A 27006-nucleotide genomic window follows, 5' to 3' on the forward strand; every position below is an offset into this window, starting at 1 on the left:
GGTTAGCAGGAGAAGGTCTGCCAATGGGAAAGCAGAAGCTGCTAATAAATTTATAGTGCGTTATATGCCAATTAGACCCCTTCAGCCCTTCAAGAGGCAGTGCCACCAATCAGGTTATCATTCCACAAACGCACTCTTTAGAGCTGATCTCATCACAAATCAATCCTGCATTTAAAGTGCAATTCTCATTAGTATTACCCGGAATGCACTTGTGAAACGATGCAAGCGGGTATTTTTCTTCTCCCCTTTAAGTGCCCTTCCCCAACGCCTTGTGCACAGCTATTTACTCCTTGTACATAGTCACGTCTGAACTTCAAATGGTAAATAATCATTTTGAATACCACATTAATTCTGCATCGAACCAGATTTATTACACACGTCATACTTGGGAGTTTCACCGTCATTCACAAGCCAGCCGTGAATCTCTTGGTTAAATTACATCCTTGTATCTGACCACGCACCATGCAATATTCTATCAATACCGTGACTCTGAGCACATCCCTCAGCTTCCCACCCCATGACATCCACAAGTGCTAAAACACCCGATGCTTCTCATTTGGGCATTCAGAAAAAGGAAAAACACAGAAACAGAGAGAAATAAATAGTCTGTATGGTTTAGCATCTTCAGCATATGTACAGATTTACATTAAACCTCTGGTCACAGCTTAAACCACATCTTGGTGTTTATAGTCTATGCAAGCAACACTGTGTTTTGGATGCTTTGCAAAGCAAGTTTGCCTTCATTTTCTGCTGAAGGAGGACAGAAACAGACTTTAATTTCAGCTTTGTAGCCTATGGCGGTACAAAAATGCCTCCTGGTCAGGAACACAAGCCAAGCTGAATCACTCGTAATGCATTTTCCTTTTCTTCTCCTTCTCAAACTAGATTCAGACATTAGAGAAGCGCACCCAGAAACCTGACCCAACCCTAGGTGGCCTCCGCATATTTCAATTCAAAATTACTTCAAATTTATTCTGATTGAGCTAAACGCTTTGTGATTTGCTCTCGTCAGCTGCCACAGCATGAGCACAGGTAGCAGACAAACGTTGTATAACTATAGTTGTTTTGGTTCTGAGCGCTACAAGATGTGCTTGTGGGGACTCAGGAAGAGGGTCACAGGATCTTCTGAGCTTGTGAAAAGAACACTGAACTACCATCGTCTTTCATGGTGCTTTATTCTCCTCCTCCTATGCTGGGATGCCCAAAAGCATCAGGACCATGGTAGCCAGTGCTGGAAGCTCACCTCGCCGCACCTCCTTGACAGGCATAACATCCATGTTACGTGGATGTAAGGAACAGGAACTATCCAACGCGAGAATTACCAAAGCAACCTTCGCTTCCCTGCTCCCTCTCTTGTGCAGCTAGGTAAGCTCATCGCTAGTCATGGTAAGACCAAATTTTACTTTCCAAAATGCCCCTGCCCCCACTCATTTTAAATTTCGTGGAGGCTCTTCACAAAAAAAAAACCCACCCAAACCTTAAGAAAAGCAATGCGTGATGCCCCAGCCTTGGGCTGTCACCTGCATCTTATTTCTACTTAACCTCTTAAATAACATTGGAATTCACTTTGTCCCCTGATGGGCGCTGTAATGAGAACCACCTGTCAATCACAGCTCCATTAGCCTGGACAGACTTTCACTTCCTGAAACAATTTATTGGATTCCCAGAAGCGAATGGACCTTCTTCCTTTTGAGCTGGGTTTTTTTGGGGGAGCTATTCAGTGGGAGCGGGTCTCCCTTCTGTTCCTGCTGAGCGGTCATTGTTTCCCCCGTTTGCTCATGAAAACGGTTTCCTGAGTTGACCCACCTCTTCTTGTCCCGGGCAGGCCGAGTGTTTGCCAAAAACTTCCTTCGACTGCTCAGTTCACCGGCGCTATACAAAACACACCAGCTGTTTCCAGCCACTGGGGCAGGGGAAAAAGCCAATCATACTGTTAACCCCTTCCCAGCAAAAACCCTCTGCAGAAGGTGGTCTGCTTGGGTTGGGCGGTTGATTGCCTGTGGAGAGCTAGAGGAGCATGAGCCTTCATCCTTATGGCAGATGAGTGGGACTTCAAGGTAGCTCCTTCTTACTTAGGAAAGAAATATCTGCTATCATTTAGCGTGAAAACTAAATATAATTTTGTTTTCCTCTTCCTTTCTCTTGGTTACACTCAAATTGCAGCTCAAAGAAAAAATCTTACTAATAGAGGCTAAAACCACTTTCATTGAAACATTATCTTTAAAGGAGTATTTTCATTTCCCTGAATGTGTGCAGTCCTTAGGAGGTTCATTTGCACTGCGCCTATCTGTTTTGATGAGATAATAAAATGTATTTTATTTAAAAATATTTCCACTTTCTCCCAAAGGAATTTAAATGGTCAGTTAATCTTTCTGCTTCAGAACAACCCACTGAGTAAATAGAAGAGGGCTCAAGATTATATAAACCAATATTTTTTTCATTCCAACACTGGTCTCGAAGACTAAAATACAACTGTACCTGAGCATCAGCTGTATGCCCTTTTAGTACAAATCAGTTTAACTTTTAGCCTGAGAAAGAAAAAAAATGGAAACAATATGATAGTTATCTCTAGCCTTCTGTGATTCTCAAGTCAATAGTAAATGGGGGGACTCGTTAGTGCCATAGTGATCCAATCAGGATGAAATTATGCAGTCATGTAAGAAATAATATCTATTAGGCTAATTTAATCAACGAATACTTTACAGATGAATTAGAATGCAGAATCCAATTATTTCAAACATTTGGACTGTCAGCCACTGTGGTTTTGAAGCAGTGGAAAGGGAGAAAAGGAAGGTTTAAAGATTCTTTTAAGACGAGGGTGGCTGGGCTGTATTTATAGCAGGAGAGCTTATAACAGCAGAAAACTGACAACTACAATCAGCACCTTGCGCGGCTCAGAGGGCTCGCGCCCAGGCGGCTCTAATCTAACCCCTCTCCGTGGCTCCTGGGGCACCTTCCTCTGGGATATTGGTATGGACAGCTTGATTTGCTATTTTCAGTGGCTGATAATTGCTGTCTCAAGTCCTGATAATTTCCCCTTGCCAAGTCATGCTTTTAAAAGAAAGCTTACGCTCTAATTACAATAGGTCTGTTTTCATTTTGAAGGGAAGGTGTGCCCCTGGATTGGTGCAAAATACCCTGGTGCTGCAGAACTCCATTGGCTGCACACAGCATTCATTCCCCTTGAAAACTAAGAGCTTGCTTTACAGCGCCAGGCAGAGGGAAATGGTATACACGTAATTGCTACTAGAGGGGAAATTAGTTTAAAATGCACCTTGACTCAAATAGGAGAGGACAGAAGAACCAAGGGCTGTGAGTACACGCAAATCATATCCTTGATCCAGCGCAACTCAACACCTACTTTGCTGACGCTTGGCCAGATCACAAGAAGATCATAGCGCTCACCAGAAGACCATCCTTCCTCCACCAAGGAGGCCTTTGGATTGGGTCCTTGCCACAGAATAAAGGCACAAGAAATCCCACATCCACAGCCTCTCCATGGAGAATTTTCTCCTGAATCCACCAGAATCGGTGTTTTCATAGAGAAATACAGCAGCCACCCTCTGGGTGAGAAGTGTCTGTGAGAAGTCTCATCACCTTTTATAGTTCAAGGTGGGTTCAAGTCCCCCAGCACTTCTCAAGAACCAGTGAAACATCTAACACACATATCTACACCAGCCAGTCTCATCACACGGGGCCTGCCCACTGCATTTATTATCAGAGCAGTTATTTCAAGAACTGAAGATGGAAAATGAGTATGTTTTGCTCAAGTCTACAGGATAAAAATTACTCCCCCCCTCCGCCTTAATAGACAAGCTACTCCTCAAAGCTATTACTAGCTTGTACAAAAGAAAACAAGGCTACAAGAAAGTGATGAAGTCTTTAACTATCTCCTGGACTGTCTTCCACAAAGTGCTGGATGAGCTTCATACTGCAGCTTAAGCTAAGAAAACTCATACCATGCTGTTGGCTTATCTATTTCTTTTGAATGCTTGAGCAATGTCATGCAGTATACAGAAAACCTCGTGCCTGTTGCAGAACGTAGATGCCCTGTTGCTCTGTAAGTTCTGTGCTGCAATTCCCAACATACCTGTGATCCAAACATTTTTCTGCCCCGTCATCTGGAGCGGTTAATGGACTCTCTCATTGACTGGCTCTTGCTTATTTAAAGATTTAATGCTCTTCTGATGCCCAAATTATGCCTGTTTCATGTGATGGATTAGCTCAGAATACAGCAGTGACAATTTTCTGCAATCTGTGGAATATCAAATTTTGATTACACCAGGAGGAAAAAGTAAAGTTATAAGTAAACAGTTTTGATTGATAAGGAACAGAGGAATACTTAATGCGGTGGTTCATTGGAAGCCTTAATGAATGCCTGGCAGGACTATGATGAGTCTACACAGAAGACATACAATAGCTCTGGAAAGATTTAAGGTATTTATTGCTCAAATAAAACAAAACCAAGTGAGATGAGTAGATGAAGTAGCACAGGGTGATTGCAATCTGCTGATCAAGATCAAGTGCAATTCTAATTTTTGCACAGCAAAAACAAACTAATTTTCCAGCTTGCCTATAGAACACTGATAGTTATTTTAGGAATTTCAGATGCTGCCTTTCTTCAATGAGGAACTGAGGATCATTCCAGATTCAGGTCTTCATAGCAGATTATCTTCTAGTTAATGCTGCAAGTTGTTCTACTTTTGGATGATCAATTATTTAGCAGTAGCTTTTTAAGATAAAGAGATAAGATGCCCATGGGCCCTGCTCCGTCCAATGGCAGCATTTTCAGCTATGAGACTACTGACTTCAAGCTGAGAAAGGTTTTCCAAAAGGAGTATTCCTAGCATGGTGATCCGGCTGCTACCTGCTGAAGTTTGTACGCACTGATGTCTAGTAGAAATACTAACTTTTGCTCCAAAGCAAGGTGTAGAGTTTCTCTGAAGAGACAGGCTGCTTTCTTATCAATTACAAACCTCTCTTATTCAGGGCTTTGATGGCGATAACATGTCAACAATCTTCCCTGTCTTCCTGTGATGGTAAAAGCAGATGTGACCCTTCCACTCTGAAACAGTTGCTGAACCGCGTCTTTGTGAAAATCCCTAAAGCTCTTCCTGACTGTGAGCAAGGAGGGGACTTTGTATTGAAAGCATCTTTCCAAAACAGTTCAGACTAAGGGAATTTTCTCAGAGGTACAAGGAAGGAAAAAAGCCACCAGTGAAGAGCATGATGCGTTTGAAGGGAGGGTTGCATCAGAAGAACCTTCTCCCCCTTCAGAAAAGGAAGCTTACCCGAGTCCACAGTACTGTTTTGCTATTAAAAAAGGCAGTTACAGGTATGCGGTGAAGAGAACTGAGTTTTTATTTTCAGTTTACTATTACTGGTGGAGTTGATGGATGTTTTGGACAGAAGAGTCTGAAAGGAGGCTTTGTGACCCAAGATGATTAAAACAGTTGTCTTGAGCGGAGTTTGTCTATTCTGAAAAGAAGTGGGGGAGTCTCCAACTAATCCATCAGCAGTCTACTGCTGGCAGACAGATGCACTGATTAGAAATGACAGCTTTGCAACAGGTTTGAAATCAAAGTGCAGTAAAACTAGCTAGCTGTCGTATGTTGTTGAAAAAGCTGCCTGAGAGCCACAAGTATCCTGGTGATATTCAGCTTTTCACGGAATCACGGAATTTTCAGAGTTGGAAGGGACCTCTAGAGATCATCTAGTCCAACTCCCCTGCTAGAGCAGGATTGCCTAGAGCACATTACTCAGGACTGCATCCAGGCAGGTCTTGAAAATCTCCAGGGAAGGGGACTCCACAACCTCCCTGGGCAGCCTGTTCCAGTGCTCTGTCACCCTCACCGTAAAGAAGTTTTTCCGTGTATTTGAACGGAACTTCCTGTGTTCTAACTTGTGCCCATTACCCCTCGTCCTGTCACTTGGAACCATTGAAAAGAGCCTGGCTCCATCCTCCTTCAACCCACCCTTTAGATACTTGTATGCCATAATAAGGTCTCCCCTCAGCCTTCTCTTCTCCAGGCTAAAGAGTCCCAGCTCTCGCAGCCTTTCCTCATAAGGGAGATGCTCCAAGCCCTTAATCATCTTAGTTGCCCTTTTCTAGCTTACCTACTCCAAGAACCAGTATGTGGTGTGATGGGAACACCAGGGGCCTTGCTGGCACTCCGAGGAGGATAAAGACGATCCTGGTAATAAAACAAAGGATGCTTACAACTGTATTTGCAGGCTGAGACCACGGTGGCTTTGGAGGATGCTTTGGTATTTCAGATGCAAAGTAGAACCCGACGGCAGGGTCTGTTATTGCTGACTATCAAAACAGACCATGCAAGAGGGAAGACTAAGGATCTGTTGTCTTCCCTGCAAAATGCTTGGACTTTCCAGGGCTATTAGGCTGGGCCATCACATGTTGCAAATCACTTGTCCTCTGCTAATAATGTTCAGGATGAGATTCTTAAGCTGTAAATAACCAACTCATTTTTTTCTACTGTAAAAGGTTCTTCCACCCTTAAAAAAATAATAATTACTGATTATTCTGAGATCCAAACAATGTCACAGACCCAGCTGGTTATTTTGTATGGCTTTTATAGTGAGGGTAAAAAAAAAAACCAAACCAAACATGTTTTAATTTCTTGTCTGCATTAGGAAATTTTGTATTTTCCATCTGACAAAAGCCAGGCTGCTCCCACAAACAGTCAGAAGGAGGTCTATCGAGGCATTTTGTTCTTTAGCTCCTGGGTCAGACCAGCAAGGATGGACCACTGAGAACTGCTGGGTCAGACCCTAAATCGTATCTTGGTGGGGAACTGATCCTACTCCTGCCTTGCTGAACCATGCCCGGTGGATGAGCCGAGTGCCAGCAGTCCCAGCAATCCCACTGTTTGCTTGCAGTCCATCTTTTGGGAATCACTTCTGCTTCGGAGGAATACAATAACCTGGCAGCTACCTCGAATCCTGCCTGGATGCTTTGAAAAAAGCTACTGCTCCCTTAGAGATCAAGTGGGCAGCAGCCCCTTAACAGGAACTGGTCTATGAGCTACCACCACATGTCTAATTAATGACCCTGCCGGTCGCAGCTGGAAGAGCTGAGCTGGGGGTGATTAATTAAATTAGCTGGCAGAGGAAATTACAGTGGAAAAGCCAAAGTTTGATTGCTCCATAATTAACCGCAGTGCAAATAATATCTGCATCTATAACTTCCAGCGATGAGATCAGAAGCCAATTGAATTTGGCACTGATTGAAGCTGTAAATATCCTGTGGTGAAAAATGATAGGTTTGTTCTGAAGGGAAAACTTACAGAAATGGACATCCAGCGGATGCAAGAGGGGAGCAGGGGACACAGGAGGAAAGAGCTCTGGAATTAGATCCTGATTTCAGCTGATTTCTGTAGTCTTCTGGAGTGATGGAGGACTCAATATGAAACAGGAAGAAATATTTTAAAATTCTGCTATAGCTGCTGAATGCTGTGAGATTCCTTATCAGAGATTCAGTGAACCTAGAAAGTGAAGGCCCCCTAGATCATTTGGTCCCTTGCCTTGCTCCCCATCATGTGTTTACCAGTGTTGGGATTCAGACGACTGCACAGCTTAAGGCAACGAGTCCAAACACTTCCTCTCAATTTCATCCTCTACTCCTAGGAGCACTTCCTTGAACTACAAGAACCCATTTTTCCAAGGAGTGTATCACCTCCAAATGCCTGTGAACCCCTTCATCCCCCCACTATTATGATCATTTCATTAACCCCTTAAGCATCTCCTCCTCAAGACACTCACTGAAGACTTGAAATCTTTCTTATTGCTCTTCTCCAAAATTCCCTTTCTTTTTTGGCAAGTTATGGTCACGACATGCACTCGACTCGATCCCTGTATCAAGCTGAATTACTGTGAGCCCTATTCCACTTTCATTGCTGACGTAGTTCTAGCTTAAATGAAGCTTAGATTTTTCACTGAGGCCTAAGATGCACACACCACCACCCCAAATGAGCCAAGTTTTATTTACATGCTTTATTTTACATGCATCTGCTACCTGATGTACTTTTGGATAAAAACTGCATATTCCAGATAATATTTAAAATTTTCTTTAAAGCAGTGAAACTAGTTTTCCCGAATGTTGAACTAAGAGCAAAAGGGCACTATAGACATATATAAAATAATATTTCATATTTTATGTATTTTACATATTATTTTGCTCTGCTTGATAAGTATATGTTTGGTAAATATACACAGCTCAGACGAAACCGTACTTATCAAAATTCCATTAAAAACCCAGAATCAAATACTCTGAGGCCGGCAAGAATTGGATGTTAGCAAAAGTCCCCCAAATTATACTGCAAACTCTGAGGGAACCTAGAAGCAAGCACTTCAAATGAGAGCTGATTGCTGGGTTTGGGATAGGTGGCCTAATTCAATCTACCACTTGCTGCGGAAAACTCAGGCTCTGTCTACACCAGCAAATAAACAGGTGCAATAGAAACAGATGTGTAGGTTGGAGCAGGTGGTGTCAAGGACCTTATGTATTAATGATCCAGGCTCATTACCTTTAGTTGATCAAGCCTCATCCTTTGAATCAAACACTCCCAAGTTTACAGGAGGTTCAAAGCACCATGGGTTGGACCCTTATGTTCAAAGTAGGGTCTGGAGCACATTGGGTGCATGTGGAGCTTCCAGTTGCATTTCTCCAAAGGGAATCTCATTTGTGTGCACCAAGAACATCCTGTGAACGAAACTAGTGCCTTCTCCTGCTCCAGACCAAAACAATCCTGTGGATACCGGCACCCACTTCGTAACCCAACCCTCCTCACCAAGTCTGCTGCCTTGCACTGAGCGGTAGAAATGGGCCCATGCAAAAGCATATTACAATTCCTCTATTTGTATGAAAACAAAAGCGTGATGTTGATTGTAAATATCATAGTCCTGCCCTGCTTTGTCATTTATTTTTAACGGATCTGAGAGCCCAGACCAATCATAAAAAGTCTGAGAAGATCTCTCAAAGTACATTTATAAACAACACAGTTATCGATTGCTGTCAAAGAAAATAGGCCCATTCAAATTTACAAGCTACCCTGCCCACATACACACTCATAAGCTCTCCATTAAATACTGCTTGACAAATTATTCTCATGATTAACTGGAGACTCAACCAGTTTCCCTGCAGAGGAGCCAGACACTGCATCCCATTCCCCTCCTCAGAAACACATAGTCCTGTTCTTGCTCAGTGAGCTGCAACTCTGGTGCATTATACACCTTTCTGTACGACATGAAGCCCTGTCTGTTATTTGTCAAAGTTATTTGTCTCAAATTTGAGGAATAATAAAACCAGCTTTTTTTTTTTTTTTACTACTTTATTACTCTTGTGCTGTCAGTACTATTTTTTGCTTTACCCTGAAAGTCCTCCCTGTATACTGGGTTGATTCTTGTATGTCCCCCTGCAGCAGTGAGATAGTCTGTCACCTCTCGATTACTCCCCCAGGATATCACATGCACTTGCCTCTTAATACAGTATCACGTTTGATGTTGGTCATTTTTTGAAGAGTATTTTCCTTGCACTACTGAAGCATCCTTTCTGAAGTTTACAGTAAAATTTACGCTGTGACATCTCATGTTCTCCTCTCTCTCTTATTCCACATTTTAACACATACATTGGTATCCAATTATCTGTCTGGCTCTACAAAAATGCAAATATGACAACAAATGACAGCTAAAACATCAGATTTGGACATACGTTAATTTCACGAGTACCAAAACTTTATCTGAAGAATCACTTTCTGTATACTCTCTTCTCTCGTTTCATTTTGAGCACTCCCATCGCGCATTCTGTGCATCCGTAAGCCTTGTCTGCTTCTCCACGCCTCCCCCTCAAAACACCCTTGTAAACCACACGATGTCCGCACAAAGAAAACGCAAAGTGTTGGTGACTTATTTGTAACAGAACTACCATCAGTCATTCAAAAGGACCTTTCAAAGGGACCTTACGCAGCTGAGTTTATCTAGCCTCCAAGTACCAGCAACCCTGTGTGCCGGCTCCACACGGCTGTACCAGTCCCGGGGATGATCTGTGTGGGGTGCCACAGGCAAGGGGCTTCACAAAGACTGGGTTTTGAAAGGACATGAATTAGAGAGAAATTCCACAACGTAATTAAGAAATGCTCCCCTTACCCAATTTTAAATTCTCTGTTGGCTTTAATTAACTTGCCCTAGAGCAATAAGCCCAGCAATGAGGTTGGTGAACTCTTAAAAGTATAAAGCGAGTTGTCTCTGCACAGCTCCTATCCTGCTCACACTTGAAGCTATGGGATAGTCTCTTTTTCTCTCTCTCTCTTTTTCGTTTTTTTTTTTTTTTTTTTTTTTTTTTTTTTTTTAAATAAATTAACATGGTTCTTTAACATGTAAACTCAGCAATATTTTACAGCCTGGCTCCATGGAGAAAAACCTGTATGTGTCTGCAAAATGCTAGTGCCAGTGGATTTCTATTTAAATAAGAAAGCAAACATGAAAAGATCCAACCAAATTATAATTTAACGTAAGACTTGCTTTTACAGGAGGGAATAGCTATTATTTCCAGACGTGACCTGACAAGCTGAATGATTTCACTGTGTGTCTAAAAGGGGCCCAATTCTTAGCGAGAACATGGGCAGCTCTTCTGACCACCACAGCCCATTAGCACATTGCAGATCATGGTCTACATCTCTCCAGTCGGGAAACTTGTCCTCTTTTATAGATTTTAGTTGAGATCACCGGCCAGCCCTGTCGAAGGGAGCAGTGCTCCACCTTTCTAGGCTCACAAATACCTGATTATTCGAACAGCAAGGAAAGCCTGTGTGCAATAAACCCGTGCTGCACATAGTCGACCCACACTCGGGCAGAGAGTTGGACATTTCCCAGAGGCCACGAATTATCTGCATCCATGCAAATCACTTGCAGCGTGCATGCAGCACGGGCACACCAGTAAATCCTTGTCTTCTCCCAAGGGATGCCAGCCAAAGCAGCCACTGACCTCTACCACTACTCTCCCACTGGTGATGGTGTCCACAGCAGCCAGCTGAAACCGCGGCTGGGTGCACGTATACCAACCAAAATTGCAGTTCTGCCTACTTCTCAAAATTGCAACTGCAATAATATTTGAAATCTATTAAAACTTCTGTTCTTCCTTGACTGGAGGTCTGAACAAGTAACTAATTTCTGTAGCTGCTTTTTTAACCTCTTTTTTGCCTTAATGCAACAGGCCAACCCAAGCAACCTCAGGTATCTATTTGTGACTGGTTTGAGCTGCAGCAGTTGCACAAGTGGCCAAAGCTGACCTGGTCTAGAAAGAGTCAGACAGGAGCACATGCATGTAATTAGCAAAGGATTAGAACTGCAAATTTTTGCTTCTTGAGATGAGAAAAGAAAAAAGTCAACTTGTGGATATTATCTCAAGCTGGAGGCTGAAGATATCTTTGTTTTAGTACACAGTTACACAATCCTATTCTTTCCACGTGCAGAGTAGTCTTAGAAGTGTTAATTAAGGTTGTAATTTGATTGTGCATGCACCTGGGTTTTCCAAGTCTGGCTGGTGCTGTAGAGAGGTGAAAATACAACAAAACATCACTTCGAAATTCTGACCTGGATGAAACCAGGAAAATTTAAATCTTTTGGGGAAAAAGAAAAAAGTTAGCTGGGAGATTTCTAGGCCATGACATAATCATCTGTTCAGCATGAAGACTTTTTGAAGCATATCCCATCCATACCTTTTGAGGCTTACCAATTATTAAGAGATGGCTTCTTCTCACTACCGTACGTCTCTGCAGACTCGCACAAAAAATGCTTCAGCGACAGGACTTTGCACTGTCTGCACAATCTAGTTAATAGGCACAGTAAGGCATTTCATTTCACTCTAATTCCTACCCTCTAAAGGCTCCGATTTGTCACCTGTGTTCACCTCAACACATTTTAGCCTGCTATTTAATTACTTTAAAGCTGGAGTGATGATGGTCTTATTTCTTCTGGTCACTCTTCTCTTTCAGGGGTTCACTGCTGGCTCCCCCACCAGCACCCGCACATCTAAAAATCCAGCAGTAAGCGCATTGCCTCTGACAAACGGATAATATTTGAGAGCCGTGGGGAAACTGCATTTGGGCTGATGTGTATATCAAGTTTCAGTCCAGTCAAAAGCCAGCACCATCTTTTCACTGCTGCCCTTTTCATTTAGTTATCTTACTGAAGTCTTATCTCCCCAGTCCCTTGCCATAGGCTACCAGCTTCCTGCAGAGCCAGAAACAAAGCTCAGTCTTAAACAAAGGAAAAAAAGGAAAAAAAATCACAAAAGAGAGAAAGTTGGTCACAGTTACTGTTATGGAGCCCCGCAGGTTCTGTAGCCACGACCAAAGCAAAGGCATGCTGCTGCTTCTGTGCCTAGTGTCACCGGCCAGCAAAGCCACCAGTAGCACGGCAAGGCACTGCCTTTTTTTTTTTTTTTTACAGTACTGTTAAGCATCACCACCACTGGTTTTAGGCATGTTCTTTTCTCCGCTATACCACAAGCTCAAACAAAGCGATCTGCCATCCAAACAACCTCCAAAGGCTGAAACGGTCAAAAACAATGCGGGAGGATGAAGGAACATAATTACCACCATCACTAGTGACCACTACTGAAAGCTTGTTGTCCGTGCAACACGACCTTCCCATAACGTACCATATGAGTTAAGCCCAGAAAAAGGTAATGTGAGGACCACCTTCCCATGCTCTCAGCCTACCAGCAACAGCCTGTTCTCATATTCAACCCCAACTGGTTTCTATCTCTTCACAGCAGAAAACATTGTAGAAATGTTAAAAATAATTTATATAATAAAGCTTCAGCACCACAAACCAGGAATAAACTGGCTTTAGAGTAACTGCTCTTATGCCACGTAGAACAACCAATTTGAATTATAAGTTTAGTTAAAACAACTTCATGTTTGATGACACCTTACATAGAGACAGCCATGACCTCAGGGCAGGAGAAATGAAAAGAACAGGTTAAACACTAAGTACACAAAAAAAGCTTGAAATAAAAAAAATGTTTTACATAATATCTCTTTTAACAAAATATTTATTTTTTAATATGCTGTATGTTTCCCTTGCCAGCTAAGTGGCTCTGCTGAGCTCCTTGGCAGCAGCAAGCACTTGACTTACAGTACTTTCTGAAGTTGAATACATCTCATAGTCCAGCCTTTGGATCTGACCTGGGAGACCTCATAACAGCCAATTGCTTTTATTTGGCCTTTTTATTATTACAAGTTTCAGCCTCGCAAACGTCTGAATTTCGATAGCAGCACAAGTGTTAAATGCTTTTCCTTTAGGAAATAACTGATAAAGTACTATTAAAAACAGTGAGGGCAGAGATCGCTTTGGTAAGGCTGTCCAATGCTTTATACAATAAATCTCATTTTTCAGTTGCTTTTAGCTTGCCATATTTAAGATGAAACTCAAGTGTTGTGCAGTAGCAGATATGTGCATGCACACATACACTGAGCAGCGTGGAACTTGATTTCCGTGTAAATGACAAAAAAAGGGGTTCAAGTGAGCCTAGCTAATGTAAATGTACTCTCCTGCAAACGTTCTGTTGCAAAGTTCAATCATTTCTGTGTTTTTGAACAAGTAGTTGCTCCTGAAGTGACAGAAGTATCTGTTGTCCTCCCAGTAAAAACACATCCAATTTGATAGGTGCGAACTCCTGAAAATAAGGAGCACATGAGCTTAAATCAAGTTTCCAGTGGTGTTTCAGTTTGTTTTTTTTTTTTGTTGTTGTTGTTTTTTTTTTTTTTTTTTTTTTTTTTAATACTCATCTACATTGCATTTGCCCTGTCTCAGATTTCTGACTGTAAAGCTGCACCACACTGTACTCCTAACTCAGGTACTTCATCTTAGACAGCTAAAATAAGCACCGTAACTAACATCTTGCAACGAGCAACGAGCATGGTTTCAATCTCCAGTCCATGCAGCAAATTCCAAGCTTGGCAAGGCAGCAATTTTTATTTTTCGTTTTCTTTTTTTTTTTTTTTTTTTTTTTTACAAATCTATCCGGAGAAAATATACTCCAGAGTCCACCCATTACCTATTTCACAACTCTTCACCACCAATTCATACTTTGATCCAAATGAGCAATACCAGGGCGCTGTTTCACCTTACGCCTAATCTGCTCTAGCTGCACGCTGCTGCTGGAAGGGCTGATCTGCCTCCATCTGCCCTCTTGCCCCTGGCCATGAACTCCCACTGCTTCCTTTACACCGATGTAGTGCACATGCAGGCTGAAAAGGACCAGTTTGTCGAACCAAAAAAAACCCTAATGCACCAAAACTATAGATTTTGATGGGATCCATGAGCCGACCAGACTCACACTTGCGTAACTATGGGGGAAAAGACAGAAACATGCGGTTCTCCGTGGAGGGAGGGAAAGATGGATGGCCTCCTTCAGCACATAAACCACACTACCCAAGCCTGATGCTGCTTTCTTAGTAGAAAGCAGATGTCTTGAAGACCCTAGAGAAAATTAACTTGGTCCTCTTCACACTTCTGCAGAAGCGTTAACCATTGTCCTGGTCTGGGTCCTGCACTGAAATATGGCATTTGTTTATGGACCCATCCCTTTGCAAGTTTGCAATGATTCTGGGCTGCAGTTAGATGGATGGGAGGCTATAGTCACCAAAGGATGGAAAATATCCCTGTCATATAGGTATTGTTATTCATCTTCCGTTATTGCTGAATTTGCTGCGGCATACGATTAAGTCTTATTTCTACTTTCTTTCTAAATGCTTATAAAGGCATCAAGGAATTTTTTGGGGAAAGACTAGCCCACAGCAGCTGGCATCTGACTCATTTTAAGTGGTACTTACCTTTGGCCATTGGCTTGAGGTAAGCTTATTTCCCCCTCAATTTATAAATACAATATCCATTTTTTTTCTCATTTAAAATTAATCTCTTTGCTCTAATTAGCTCTTCCATTCCTCTGTTGTAGTACCACAGTTAAACATTGGCCCAAGTAGTTTCTACTAAATGCAGCGATGCTTCTCTCTCTATTGCTAAGTTCTGTGTTGACCTTTTCAAGTAGCTTATGGCCAAACAGATGTGAATTCACAGTGAAGACACTTTGGTTTTCAAATCCGAGATGCTCTCTGGCTCTGCTAGTTTCTCTTTGGGAGAAAACTAATACAACACAAGAAATAATCGGTCCATAGTTAAACTGAAATTTAAGTTTGAAGCCAAGAGCCTACACTGTTTTGAGACCTTTAGAACAGGCACTCAACCAACAGACTGGTTCTTATGCTGCCAAACAAAAAAAATCATGCTTACTGACAGCTGATTATTGACTTATGAATACTGTTTTCCCAACATATCTCCCCACTGTCTCACTCGTCACTGTTCATACAATAGAAAGAAGTTTTCTTTGTTTGAGTCCTGAACTCGAAATCCTAGATTTCCCAAAGTGTAACAGCTCATCAACTTCTTTAGGTGCTTTTCAGTGTGGTAGCCAAATACACACAGAAATATAACCAAAAATTGTCAAGAATCTCAGCAGAATAAAGATACCTTGAGTTGATTGTACCTCCAAGGTAAAACATTTCAGTCTCTATCACCTGTCCTACTGCAGAAACCTCAAGAGGCAAGATGTCCTCAAGCAGCTTTTTTAATTTTTTTTTTTTTTTTTTTTTACTTGTAAGCTTAATACACTCAACCATGTCTGTCTTCAAGTCTTCTGGGTGTATTCAGAGTGGGTTTCTCATTTTTTTTTATCAACACTGAAAAATACCTTCAACAACAACGGGTGTTTTCCACAATCCCTGGGGATGACATGTTATGGAAAAAACCCACCAAATGTCACAAGACTTGTACGCTGCTAAAATACGGACTGTTGCCTTCCTCTTCCTTTACTTGTCTTCTATTTCAAGGCCCCTTGAAGGCCTTTCCCCTCTTTCTATTTTAGTTCAGTATTCAAAGCTTGACCATTGCCTCTGGACCACTACTCTGATTTTCATTTTTGTATTGTCACAATACCCATAAAATCTGGGTTTGAGGAAGGATCTTAGCATCCTAGCTAGGAGGTGTCTTAGCTAGCAGGTATCGAAACAAGCCAAAACATATCACTCTCCTCTTTCCTCTCCAAAAACATTTTTCAAAGGATGGGTGTATATCTAACACGTGAGAGACATGAGGAAAAATGAGAACAAGCCAAAAGCAACAAGGATTTCTTTGGTTCTTCTTTCCAAAAACTAGAGAGTTGGTAAGCAAGATGAAAAGGACATACTATAAAAGAAGTATAATTGGAAATCTCTGCTGACCATGGGCTATATGGGTCCATAACATACTACATCACAGTGCCCACATAGTGCGTGTATGTTCCATGAGAGGTATGAATGCAGAGAGCAATGTGTCAGGTCCATATACATATACAAATTAAATATTCAGAGAATTTAATAAAAGTGGTACCTACGCCATTTAGATTTTTTTAAAAAATATATAAATAGAATTGGCTTTCACACCTCTGCTTTTTAACAAATGCTCTAATACACTGCAGAAGGAGACAGAAATACTTCTCTGCAGGTCTTCCTTTCACAGGCAATGAGAAGAACAAGGATTATAATAATAATTGCAAACTAGGCTTCTGTTTACAAAGTGTTTGAGTTTTTAACAAAGACAGATTTGCACGTAAGAAACATGCAATTGAACCAGGGAGCATTTTATCTAAAGCGCTCATTAACTTGGACAACCAGGGTGGAAGGGCTGTTTTTGTTGTTTCGTTTTTATTTTTAATTACCCAGGCATCTCCCACACCTCTATGTAGGCACCAGTGTTTTACCTGATCAGCTCGTGGATGACAAGGTCTGCCAAGCAGCTACACAGACAATAAAATACGTCGTACTACTACTAACCTTCATCTTTGAAGTATTTCATTTGAGCTTCTGAGGCCTCCAAACAGTGAAATCCAACCAGCCGCCACCCAAGCTGACATTTCATTTGCCTCACTTAGTTATTCTTATTAGATTCATTTCCTGGAAGCTACTGGTAAGTGACAATTTTTTTTTTTTAAATTTAATTTTAAAACAATTACAATTACTCTAATCTGAAACCATGCAATCTAGCATGTCAGAATCAGTTCATTTCTACAGCCATATGGGGAAAGGTTTTAGTTTACTGGCAGCAATGAATCAGTCCCTTTATTCATGTGTGCGTTTCAAAACACAATACTGTTGTAACTAATAATTTATACATTTTCCTCATTATCTTTATGAAATATCTGCTGTCCAAAACTGAGCTAATATAACTCCAGCTCAATAGGAGATGTGCTGTTCAGTGTAGATCAGCCACCAGAAAGACCAAGAGTGAGTTACGACTCTCAGGGTTTGTTGGTGTTTTGTTTTTGTTTTGGTGTTTTTTTTTTTTCTTTTTCTTTTAATGAATTCTTTCCCAAAGTCTCCCCTGTTCATAGGACTTGCTGAAATATCTTAAGTCAAATCTTAAGTCCCCTAGCAGCTGTTGGTTCGGCAGAAGCCCAGCTGTCTAAACTTTATTGGCAGTAAATGTCATTCTTGCACACAAACTGCATGCCTGGAAAACCCAAAGGCACATCTTGGGCTATCACATCCTATCACGTTCCCCGACGAGATGTGAAAACCGAAATGGAAAACGTCAACAAACTCCGGCCGCAGCGAGGAGCGGGGCATGCCCGCTGACAAGCGTGCCGCAATGACAGAAATGGACTTGGAGTTGCAATTAGTGGCACTGTCATTTTCGGGCGCTCCTGCCAATTAATTAAGCCTGTCAAATGGAAAAACAGCGGCATTCACATGATAATTTATATAGGGAGAGACTAGCCTAGCAAAGCTGCCGCTGCAGCCAACAAAATTCCCTCTGAGCGCTTAAAAAAAAATAAAAATATAAAGGGGGGGGGGAGGAGGGAGGGAAGAAAGTTAAACTGTCCTTGTTATAATTGTTAACTCTGATCGCTCAAGTAGAAGACGGGCTGATTAAAACTCCAAACGAGCCCCTAGCTCGCTTAAATCTCAGAGTCCGGAATGATAGAATCAGAGGAGTTTATTCATACCATTAAGCCCCAGAGAACTTAATTGAAAGAAGAGCATAGCCTGGACCTTGACAAGCGGGAGGTCACAGTAATTGCTGCCGGACATATTTAACATTAAGATAATCAGGCCATTAATTACCCTTTGGATCATTAAATCAGCCAGTTGCAAAATGAAATTTCTGCCTCTATTACTCACTTGAGAGACCACAGGGGTGGCTTTTAATTTATCAGTGAGCTTGAGATACAAAGGACCAGGCTCGGGGAGGAAGGAAAGGGGGAGAAAGGGGGGGGGGTTGCTTCAGCAGAGGCAGGAATATCAATCCGCCATGCTTGGTGATCGTGGCAAATTAACTAGGTAAGATAACCTCAGCTTCTAAAGGCAGAAGCTGGGGGTATGTAAATAGATGAGGGCAGACAGGGAGATCAGAGCCTGCACACCACTTAGCAGGATAATAAAGGAAATCATCCTTGATTATCAGTGCTAATTTGGACACTGCCGGTAGCTTGTTATGCGTGTTCTGAGTAGCATTTAATTAATTCAATTGCTTGTTAATGAGGGAAGTGACATGTGGGGAGCAGATGCCACCCAACTACAGATGGGTTCTGGTCAGCCCTTCACAATAAAATCTTTTTTTTTTTTTTTTTTTTTTTATTATTTATTTTAAAAACCACCCTTCCCCCACCCCTGAAATAGGAAAGGTGTCAAGCATGGAGGAGCATTCAAAAGGCACAAAACACTGACCTCATCAGGCCAAGAACTGCTAAGAAACCAGACCTGACAATTGCAGATAGGCACTGATGTTCCCCCAGGCCCCATTTGTAATGCTGCGGCCTTATGCCAGGAATCGGAGACCAACAGGACTATAACAGCAATCTGATGACCAAAAGGAACAAGAAATGAGAGAAGTACGAAATGAAGCATCCTTACAAGATTCAGGATATGGTATTGGGATCTTAACTACTCAGCTTCCCTGGGTTTGCCCTTTATCTGTACTACCCATAATGAAGGAATAATTATTTTTACAAAAAAAAGAAGGCGTGGTTTAATATTTTTGATAAAAGTCACTCCCCAGTTATCCCTCAGAAACCAGTGCATGCTCAGCATAAGTGTATGCTAGCCTTGAAATGGCAAGCCAGGCTTCAGCTTAGGATTGTAAGTGTCTGCTAAATATAGTCGAGCTGCATAATGTTTTTTCTGACACCATTAAATTCAGTTCATTAGTGAGTGAGGGATCAAACTGGATCTTATGTCGTAAGGTGAAAGTCAATTCCCAACACTGCCGGCTCCCAACTCCAGACTTCTTAGACAGCATTAAGAACCTCTCTATTTTCTTAGAACATTTGGTAACCAGAATAAACAGGGTGACTGCTAAGCAAACAGACTACCTGAGCAAAAACCACAGTGGATGCTCCAACCTCCAAGCTCCATTTGAAGAGTGGCTTACTTGGGGCTGCCTTGGCAGAGCTTAAAACTACACCTGATCTTCTACTAACCACTCATTCTTCACTTTAAAAATATATTTTTAATGGAATTGGAGGTTGTTCCTATTTATGAATATTCTCCAAGAGATGCCAGTGGTGGAGCCCTTTAACTTTAAAGTTTGCACATAGCTAGTGCAAATATTCAGCATCACTTGATGCATGGCTGGGATGGTGCCTGGATATCACACTGCCTTCCCTCCTCTTGGCCAGCAGTGTCCAGTTGTTGGAGGTGGTTTCATTGCTGGCACATCCATCCCAGAGAGACAGAGGTGGAGACCTTGAGAGCTGAGAGAAAGAGGGTGAGGATGAAGGAGCAGATAATCACCTCCTGGAGTGGGCAGAGGGATGGTGGCAGCTTACCTCATTTGGAAAAGGCCAACAACATCTTTCACCAGAAGCCCCATGGACAAGAACAGTACGTGGAGAAAGCAACACGTGAGGTGTGTCCAGAAGAAAGCTAAATATCTGGTAGCTATGTACCAGTGCAAAAGGCCCAGGCGAAACACGGCACAGACTCCCCAAGCTGGCTTCACCACATCTCCAACATTCCTCCATGGAGCAGTTCTGCTCCTGCCTCACCGGGCTACTCCTGTGTCACACCACTCCAAATCAATGTTTTAAGAGTGTGCTTAAGCAGTATCAATAGCAATTACAGGTGAAAATCCCGACCTCATCCCCAGACCCAGTTAATTGTCGCAACATTGATTTACTCTAATTTGACTTCTCACTCCAAATTAAACCCGCATTACCAAAGGAGGGACCTCAGGCAAACTCTCCTTTCTCACCCCCTCCCCTCCAAGACAATAAATTTAATATTGAATACACTTGGAAAAAAAACGACAGTTGTTGCAGGATCCATACTGAAAGATCTTTTTCCTTTTCTCCCCCTCCTTTTTTTTTTTTTTCTTACTGCGAGTAATTAAAAGATGCTTTTCTTGACTAATGATCCCCCTGTTTAGAAATGGGAAGTCGATACTCCTTCACCAGCAGTCAGCTTCAATTTGTCACAGGGCTCCCGAAGTTTGAGCGGCGGTTCTCAGGGCTGCTGGTAATTGCTGGAACCAATTACCAGCCTTCTGAAGCTGACCTAATCAGGGACCCACAGACACCACCGTTCAGAGGCCAGCTGGTCCCCTTTCCCTTCCACATGCACGTATTCGCCCGTGCTTGGGTTTTCTGCCGCTTCACTAACTTTTTGTGCTCACCAGGAGCTTGTGTTTATTCCTCTTTCCTCCCCGTAATCACACCAACACCCTCAGTCTGAACTTTGCCTCATGCTACTGCTTTACTCTACACTGCTTCCTTGGGGATCCCATTGCACCTGTGCTCCCATAACCTGAGCTGCCTTCCGGTTTCACGCTAGAGGCCATCCAAGGTGTTGCCTTTGATCCAGAGGCACCGAATGACCTGGAGATCTACTTATTTTACAAGCAGCCTCTCAGAGTTGATGAGACCTGGCATGCGTTAACGTTAGAGGACATACCTGGGCAATATATCCTTGATGAAAGCAGCAGGAATAATGCCTTTTGCTACAAAACTCTAAGGCTTTGATTTCACACCCTCCAATCTGAGAGCCTTTCTGACCTTCAAAATATGTTTTCAGGTTTATCTTTCCACATGACTTCCTCGGAGAAAGAGTTTTTAAGAGAATCTGAGTGGACTAGGAAAAGATAGCAGTATGGCATGTTTGATGTGGTTTAAGTTTGGTACTGCTTCAACTTATTTTTGAATGTATAAAATTAAAAACACAAGCTGTACTCACAGCCTGGATTAACTCTATTCTTATAAATATTGGTGACATTTTCCTGAGTAAGACTCCTTAATTATGCTGTGGCCTACAGCAGCCATTTGGTAATCTCTCCTGCAAAACATTGGTCTCCCTGGGTCTCTCCATCCTTCCCTCTACTCAACAGAAACACATGGGATGCCACTGCAGTAATTCAGTGATCAGTGCAGACTTCTCCCAAGCTGAAGGGACAGCTTTTGAAACCATGTTGAGACTTCCAGGTTCCTTTTAGTCCAGTATGTCAATGTTCCTCGAACCTCCCAGCCCAACAGATACAGTATTTATGGAGCGGTCAACAATACCTTTTTTTGCCCCTAGAAAGCCTGTGCCTTTCTGCTGATGGCTTCATCACCAACAGAAAGACACAACATAAAATGGTGAAAGCCATATGTCTGATGCCCTATACAAATGTCTATTAACAGAAGTTCCATCATTGTGCTGACAACTTTTAGTGCTTGGGGAGGGGCACGGTGGAGACAGAAGGGTTAAGAGACATGTCAATCAAACTCACTCGTGGGAAGACTGTATTTGTCTAAGGTCTTTTACTGATGCTTTGTGCTAAGCCTTTGATGGGGGAATGGTTAAGAAATCTGTTCTTGTGTTTCCAACACTTTGCTTGCAGGAACCTCTTGAAGGTCTGAGCAAATATGTGGCAAAGTCATGGACGGTGGATTAATGAGTATATTTAATGGAACTGAAAATGGGAGCACTATGTGGGTCAGATGGAGTAAGTGAAGGGAATGGGGATATGAACAATTCAGGAGAAACTTGGAGGTAAACATGGGAGTACTTCCCTCTCCCATCTGTTGGGGTTTTGGTGAGAGGAGAACTCATTAAAGCAGGAGCGTGTTGAGTGCATGAACCTCTGCATATAGCAGCTCTCAGACTCCAGCTGATCCCAAAGCCCACCAGCATGGGCAGGAACAGCCCCCCAACACAAGCTATCAGCTCTCTTCCCCTTCAGGAGAAGTTTTTGCTGAATGATTTTTTTCTTCCCTGATCTAAAAATATCCTTGAACTCTCTCAGTCCCTCCTCCACCAGAACTCCAAATCTCAGCTCCCTGGTCATCTTTCTACTTGCTTACTTTCTTGCCACTTCCCTCAGTCCCTCAACTTCAGTTGCCTCTTCCCCCTTCAGTCCCTCAACAACAAAAAAATGGGGGGTTTATTTAACCCCACTTCAGGTCCATTGTAGTTGCTTCTGATAGGATTCCTCATGCAAAACTTCAAACATCAGCAAGAAAATGTAATGCATAACTTATTGTCCTTTGCTTCTTAGCTAGGCCTCTTCTAATTACTGAAATTAGAAGCATATTGTGCGGACAATGTTCACTCTCTCAGAGTGGTAAGACCTATGTTTATAACTGATGCCCAGTCATGGTATGTAGAGAGGCTCTTGCTTATGCTTACTACTATAAAGCACCCAAGGCCAACCAACATTGTTCTTGCCCCGTTGGAGGGTTGGAAGCAGAAAAGCACAGTGGGGTCCCACCTGCAAGGAGGAGCGGACAGGATAGGTGACCCAAAACTGACCAACAGGGTATTCCATCCCATCTGCCTCATGCTCAGTATAAAAGCTGAGGGATCAAAGGGTCAACTCTCTTTCTTCAATGGCCGACATCTGAGGAGGACTCTGCCCATGACACAGAATGCAAAGATGAGGATTGGGAAAATGGAGAACCGCCCACTGTAGGTGAAGATCAAGTACGAGACCACCTGAGCAATCTGAAGGCGCACAAGTCCATGGGACCTGATGAGATACATCTGCGGGTCCTGAGGGAGCTAGCAGATGAGGTTGCTAAGCCACTAGCCATCATATTTGAGAAGTCGTGGCGGTCTGGCGAGGTTCCTGCCGACTGGAAAAGGGGAAACATAACCCCTATTTTCAAAAAGGGAAAAAAGGAAGACCCAGGGAACTACAGGCCAGTCAGTCTCACCTCTGTGCCTGGCAAGATCATGGAGCAGATCCTCCTGGAAACTCTGCTGAGGCACATAGAAAACAAGGAGGTGATTGGTGACAGCCAGCATGGCTTCACCAACGGCAAGTCATGCCTGACAAATTTGGTGGCCTTCTACGAAGGGGTTACAGTGGCAGTGAACAAGGGAAGACCAACTGATGTCATCTACCTGGACTTGTGCAAAGCGTCTGACACTGTCCCACACGATATCCTAGTCTCTAAATTGAAGAGACATGGATTTGAGAAATGGACCACTCGGTGGATAAAGAACTGGCTGGACGGTTGCACTTAAAAGAGTTGCAGTCAACAGCTCGATGTCCAAGTGGAGACCAGTGACGAGTGGCATTCCTCAGGGGTCGGTACTGGAACCTGTACTGTTCAACATCTTTGCTGGCGACATGGACAGTGGGGTCGAGTGCACCCTACGCAAGTTTGCTGATGATACCTAGCTCTTTGGTGAGGTAGACACGCTGGAGGGGAGGGATGCCATCCAGAGGGACCTGGACATGCTGGAGAGGTGGGCCCAAACCAACCTCATGCAGTTCAACAAGGCCAACTGCAAGGTCTTACATCTGCGTTGGGGCAATCCCAAGCACAAGTACAGGCTCGGCAGGGAATGGCTGGAGAGCAGCCCTGAGGAGAAGGACCTGGGGGTGCTGACTGACGAGAAGCTCAACATGAGCCAGCAGTGTGCAATCGCAGCCCAGAAGGCCAACCATATCCTGGGCTGCATCAAATGAAGCGTGGCCAGCAGGTCGAGGGAGGTGATTCTGCCCCTCTACTCCACCCTCATGAGACCCCACCTGGAGTACTGCATCCAGCTTTGGAGTCCCCAGCATAAGAAGGACATGGACCTGCTGGAGCATGTCCAGAGGAGGGCCACGAGGATGATCTGAGAGCTAGAGCACCTCTCCTATGAAGAGAGGCTGAAAGAGTTGGGGCTGTCATCTTGGGAGCTTGATACAGTTTTGTATCTATTTCATTCTTTTCTTTTCTTTTCTTATTAATATTTCATTAAAGTAGTTTAGTTCCTTCTAAACTCATCTCTCTTTCCCTCCTCTGCCTCTCTCTTTGAAGAGAGGGAGCATCTATCGATCCCATCTGGGGTCCCCTACATCTCCAGTAGCCGATTCAGCCTAAACCATGACACTTATATGAAAAAAACATTAACTTATTTTCTTGCCACATCTTGGACAGAAGGATTAGGATGCTCGTAGAGACCAAAGTACAGCACAAAAGGAGGCACAAACTTTCAAAGAGTAGACCTTTCAGATATTTATGTGATAAATACCACTTCAGTCCCTGCTGCAAACAACGGAAAAAATGGGAGTAGCAAAGCAAGATTACAATTGGTTTGTGTGAAAATTTTCACGTAATCTTAATTCTATTTTTTCTAATAGCTCTTCCATCATACAAATGTGCACTTAGACACGTAGATGGAAATACGTATGTGTAACACGAATCTTTATACCTTTTGTTCAAAAAAACCCGTTAGAGTCCAGGAAAAAAGTGCAATAATGTCACTGAGAAACAAACAGCTGAATATAAACAAGAAGATGTACAGAAACAAAGAGGAATTAAAATAAGCTCTGAGCATGAAATACAAAGAGAACGAAGTTGATTTTCTATAAGTAAAACTCACTTTCAAACATAAAAACCTGAATAATTTAATTCAAATGGTGGCTTTCTTTTCATGACAGTCATATGTATTTTAGATTTTTCACGATAATATCTTTATTATATGCATACTAAAATAATATTTTTTTTTTTTTAAAATCCAATTGAGTGTATGCCTTTTCCTTTTAAAAGTATTTAGAATTAAGGTATCTCTCTAGCTCACCTTAGCAGTAAGGAGCAACATATATTTGTGAGTTGTAGCAATACAAGATCTCTGGATTAAAGTAACACTAATGACTGAAAGGTAGCAGTAAGTTGATTTCAATCTACCTGATGAAATCATTATATTAGCTGTCTAATAATATACACTTATACAGCAGACCTACAGTTTATATATGAACAAAATCTCTGTGTAGGTCTCCCTGAACATTTTTATACGCATAGTCATTCATCTAAGTAGCCTGATTAATGTAGTGGCTTCATTCTCGAAGATGAACCAAAGGTGGCACCACAAATTCATTTTTCAGTGCTAACGAAATAATGCAATAAGAAACAGTTGACTTTATTACGGACAACAGTACAAACCTACTCCTAGACTGTAGGAGGTGGCCCAGGTATATGCTCCCAGGTTATAATTTCACTTGATCTGGTACTGGAAAAAGCAAGATCCAGAAATATACAGAAGCAAAATCAGTCTGTAATTCCCTCTGATTTCCCTCATATGCAGGAGGCAAACACTGAGAGCTCAACCTCCATTGTGCCGTTTGCTACCGGGGGACCAACCAGTGCTTGGATGCAGGCTGCTCCCCTGGAGCTCGCCCTAAGACAATTATAACGCACTTCTGAAGACAACTTCAAAGATTGGCCCAGCTGTGCAAGGTAGTCCAGAAGGCATTTCTCCTGCCTGAACTGCCCTGCTGAAAAACAGTCTGCCAGAGGTCATTCTGCTTCCCCCAAGCCAATACCTTAGTTATAACTATTAGCATTACATTTTGTATTTTCAGAACATCTTCCTCCTTTGACACTGCTCAGATAAATTAAGCATAAAAAACCCTTTTGCTTTTGATAGGACAATGCATCGCAGAAAGAAGAAGATTTTCACTGTGCTGAGCTATGACTGATAGGTGAAATACTGTTCTCACAGGAAACATGCACTCCTCCATCAACTAATGCCTTCACATAAAAAATAATAAGCCAGTCCACAGTGAGCAGGACTTTCAACATCCATGATGAGAACCCAAAGACCTGATGGCCAGGTACAAACTCCTGGATGAGCTTGAAGGCAGATTATTAATCACAAACTGATAGTCCAAGAGCCAGGAACTTTGTGGCTTACTGAAACAAAGAAATGCATTACAGTATAATTTAGATTGAGGAACAGCCAGGCAGGAGGTTTCAATCTCCCGCTGTTTTGTCGGTCAGCCAACTGAACCAAAAATTTGTAGAGCTGCTGAGGAAACCTTCACAAGAGTGAAAAAGTAATGGGGTCACTCAACTTTTGACACCTGCCCCCACTTTCGACACACATTCTTCCTGGGCATGCAGTGTAGATATATATTCGCAATAATTTTTGCAAGGCCTATTCCAAGGGAGAATTTGAAAAGTCTATATTGTAAAAAGTTGGCACCCCCTACCACCTCTGAATGCAATGCCAAAATGAGGATTTATGTGCTCACAGCCTTGGCCACATGTACTATCACATACTACCTGCCTGCTGCGTGCCACTGTGAGATGGAGTAGGAAAGCCTACCTTGTGGAGTCTGACGAAGGTTTCATATGGCCTTGGCTGCTCTCCTCCCAGACGCTGTTTGCCAGCTCGTTCCCGATAGAAGACATCACCTTGATGAGCTCTATAGGCCAGTCATCCAGGTCGAGAGAGCGGACCCGAGAGAGGTGCGTGCCAAGGTTTCGGTGTATACCTGAGCATTCAATACATATGAGGGCTCCCAGATTCAAGCTGGCCCAGTCAGGGTCTAAGGGAAAAGTGACACAAGCAATTAGTACAACGAAACACCTAACAAAACTTTCTACTTAATGTTTGTGGATAAACATTTTGGCTCTGGGGAAAAAAAACGCATGTGTCTTGTCCAAAGGAACAATTGGAAGGTCTTATAGAAGGGTCA

General features: G+C 42.6%; 1 protein-coding gene across 3 annotated transcripts in view; it reads right to left on the reverse strand.

Annotated features, from left to right (window-relative positions):
• AGAP1 (ArfGAP with GTPase domain, ankyrin repeat and PH domain 1) overlaps positions 1-27006 on the reverse strand; it is a 384460-nt gene that overhangs the window by 14162 nt on the left and 343292 nt on the right. For all 3 annotated transcript variants that reach the window (XM_082483168.1, XM_082483167.1, XM_082483166.1), the window contains one exon: positions 26634-26856. In XM_082483168.1, the coding sequence (XP_082339294.1) occupies positions 26634-26856 (223 nt within the window). The remainder of the gene's footprint in view (positions 1-26633; positions 26857-27006) is intronic.

Source organism: Vanellus vanellus (genome assembly GCF_965231255.1).
Source record: "Vanellus vanellus genome assembly, chromosome: 5".
Classification (NCBI taxonomy): domain Eukaryota; kingdom Metazoa; phylum Chordata; class Aves; order Charadriiformes; family Charadriidae; genus Vanellus; species Vanellus vanellus.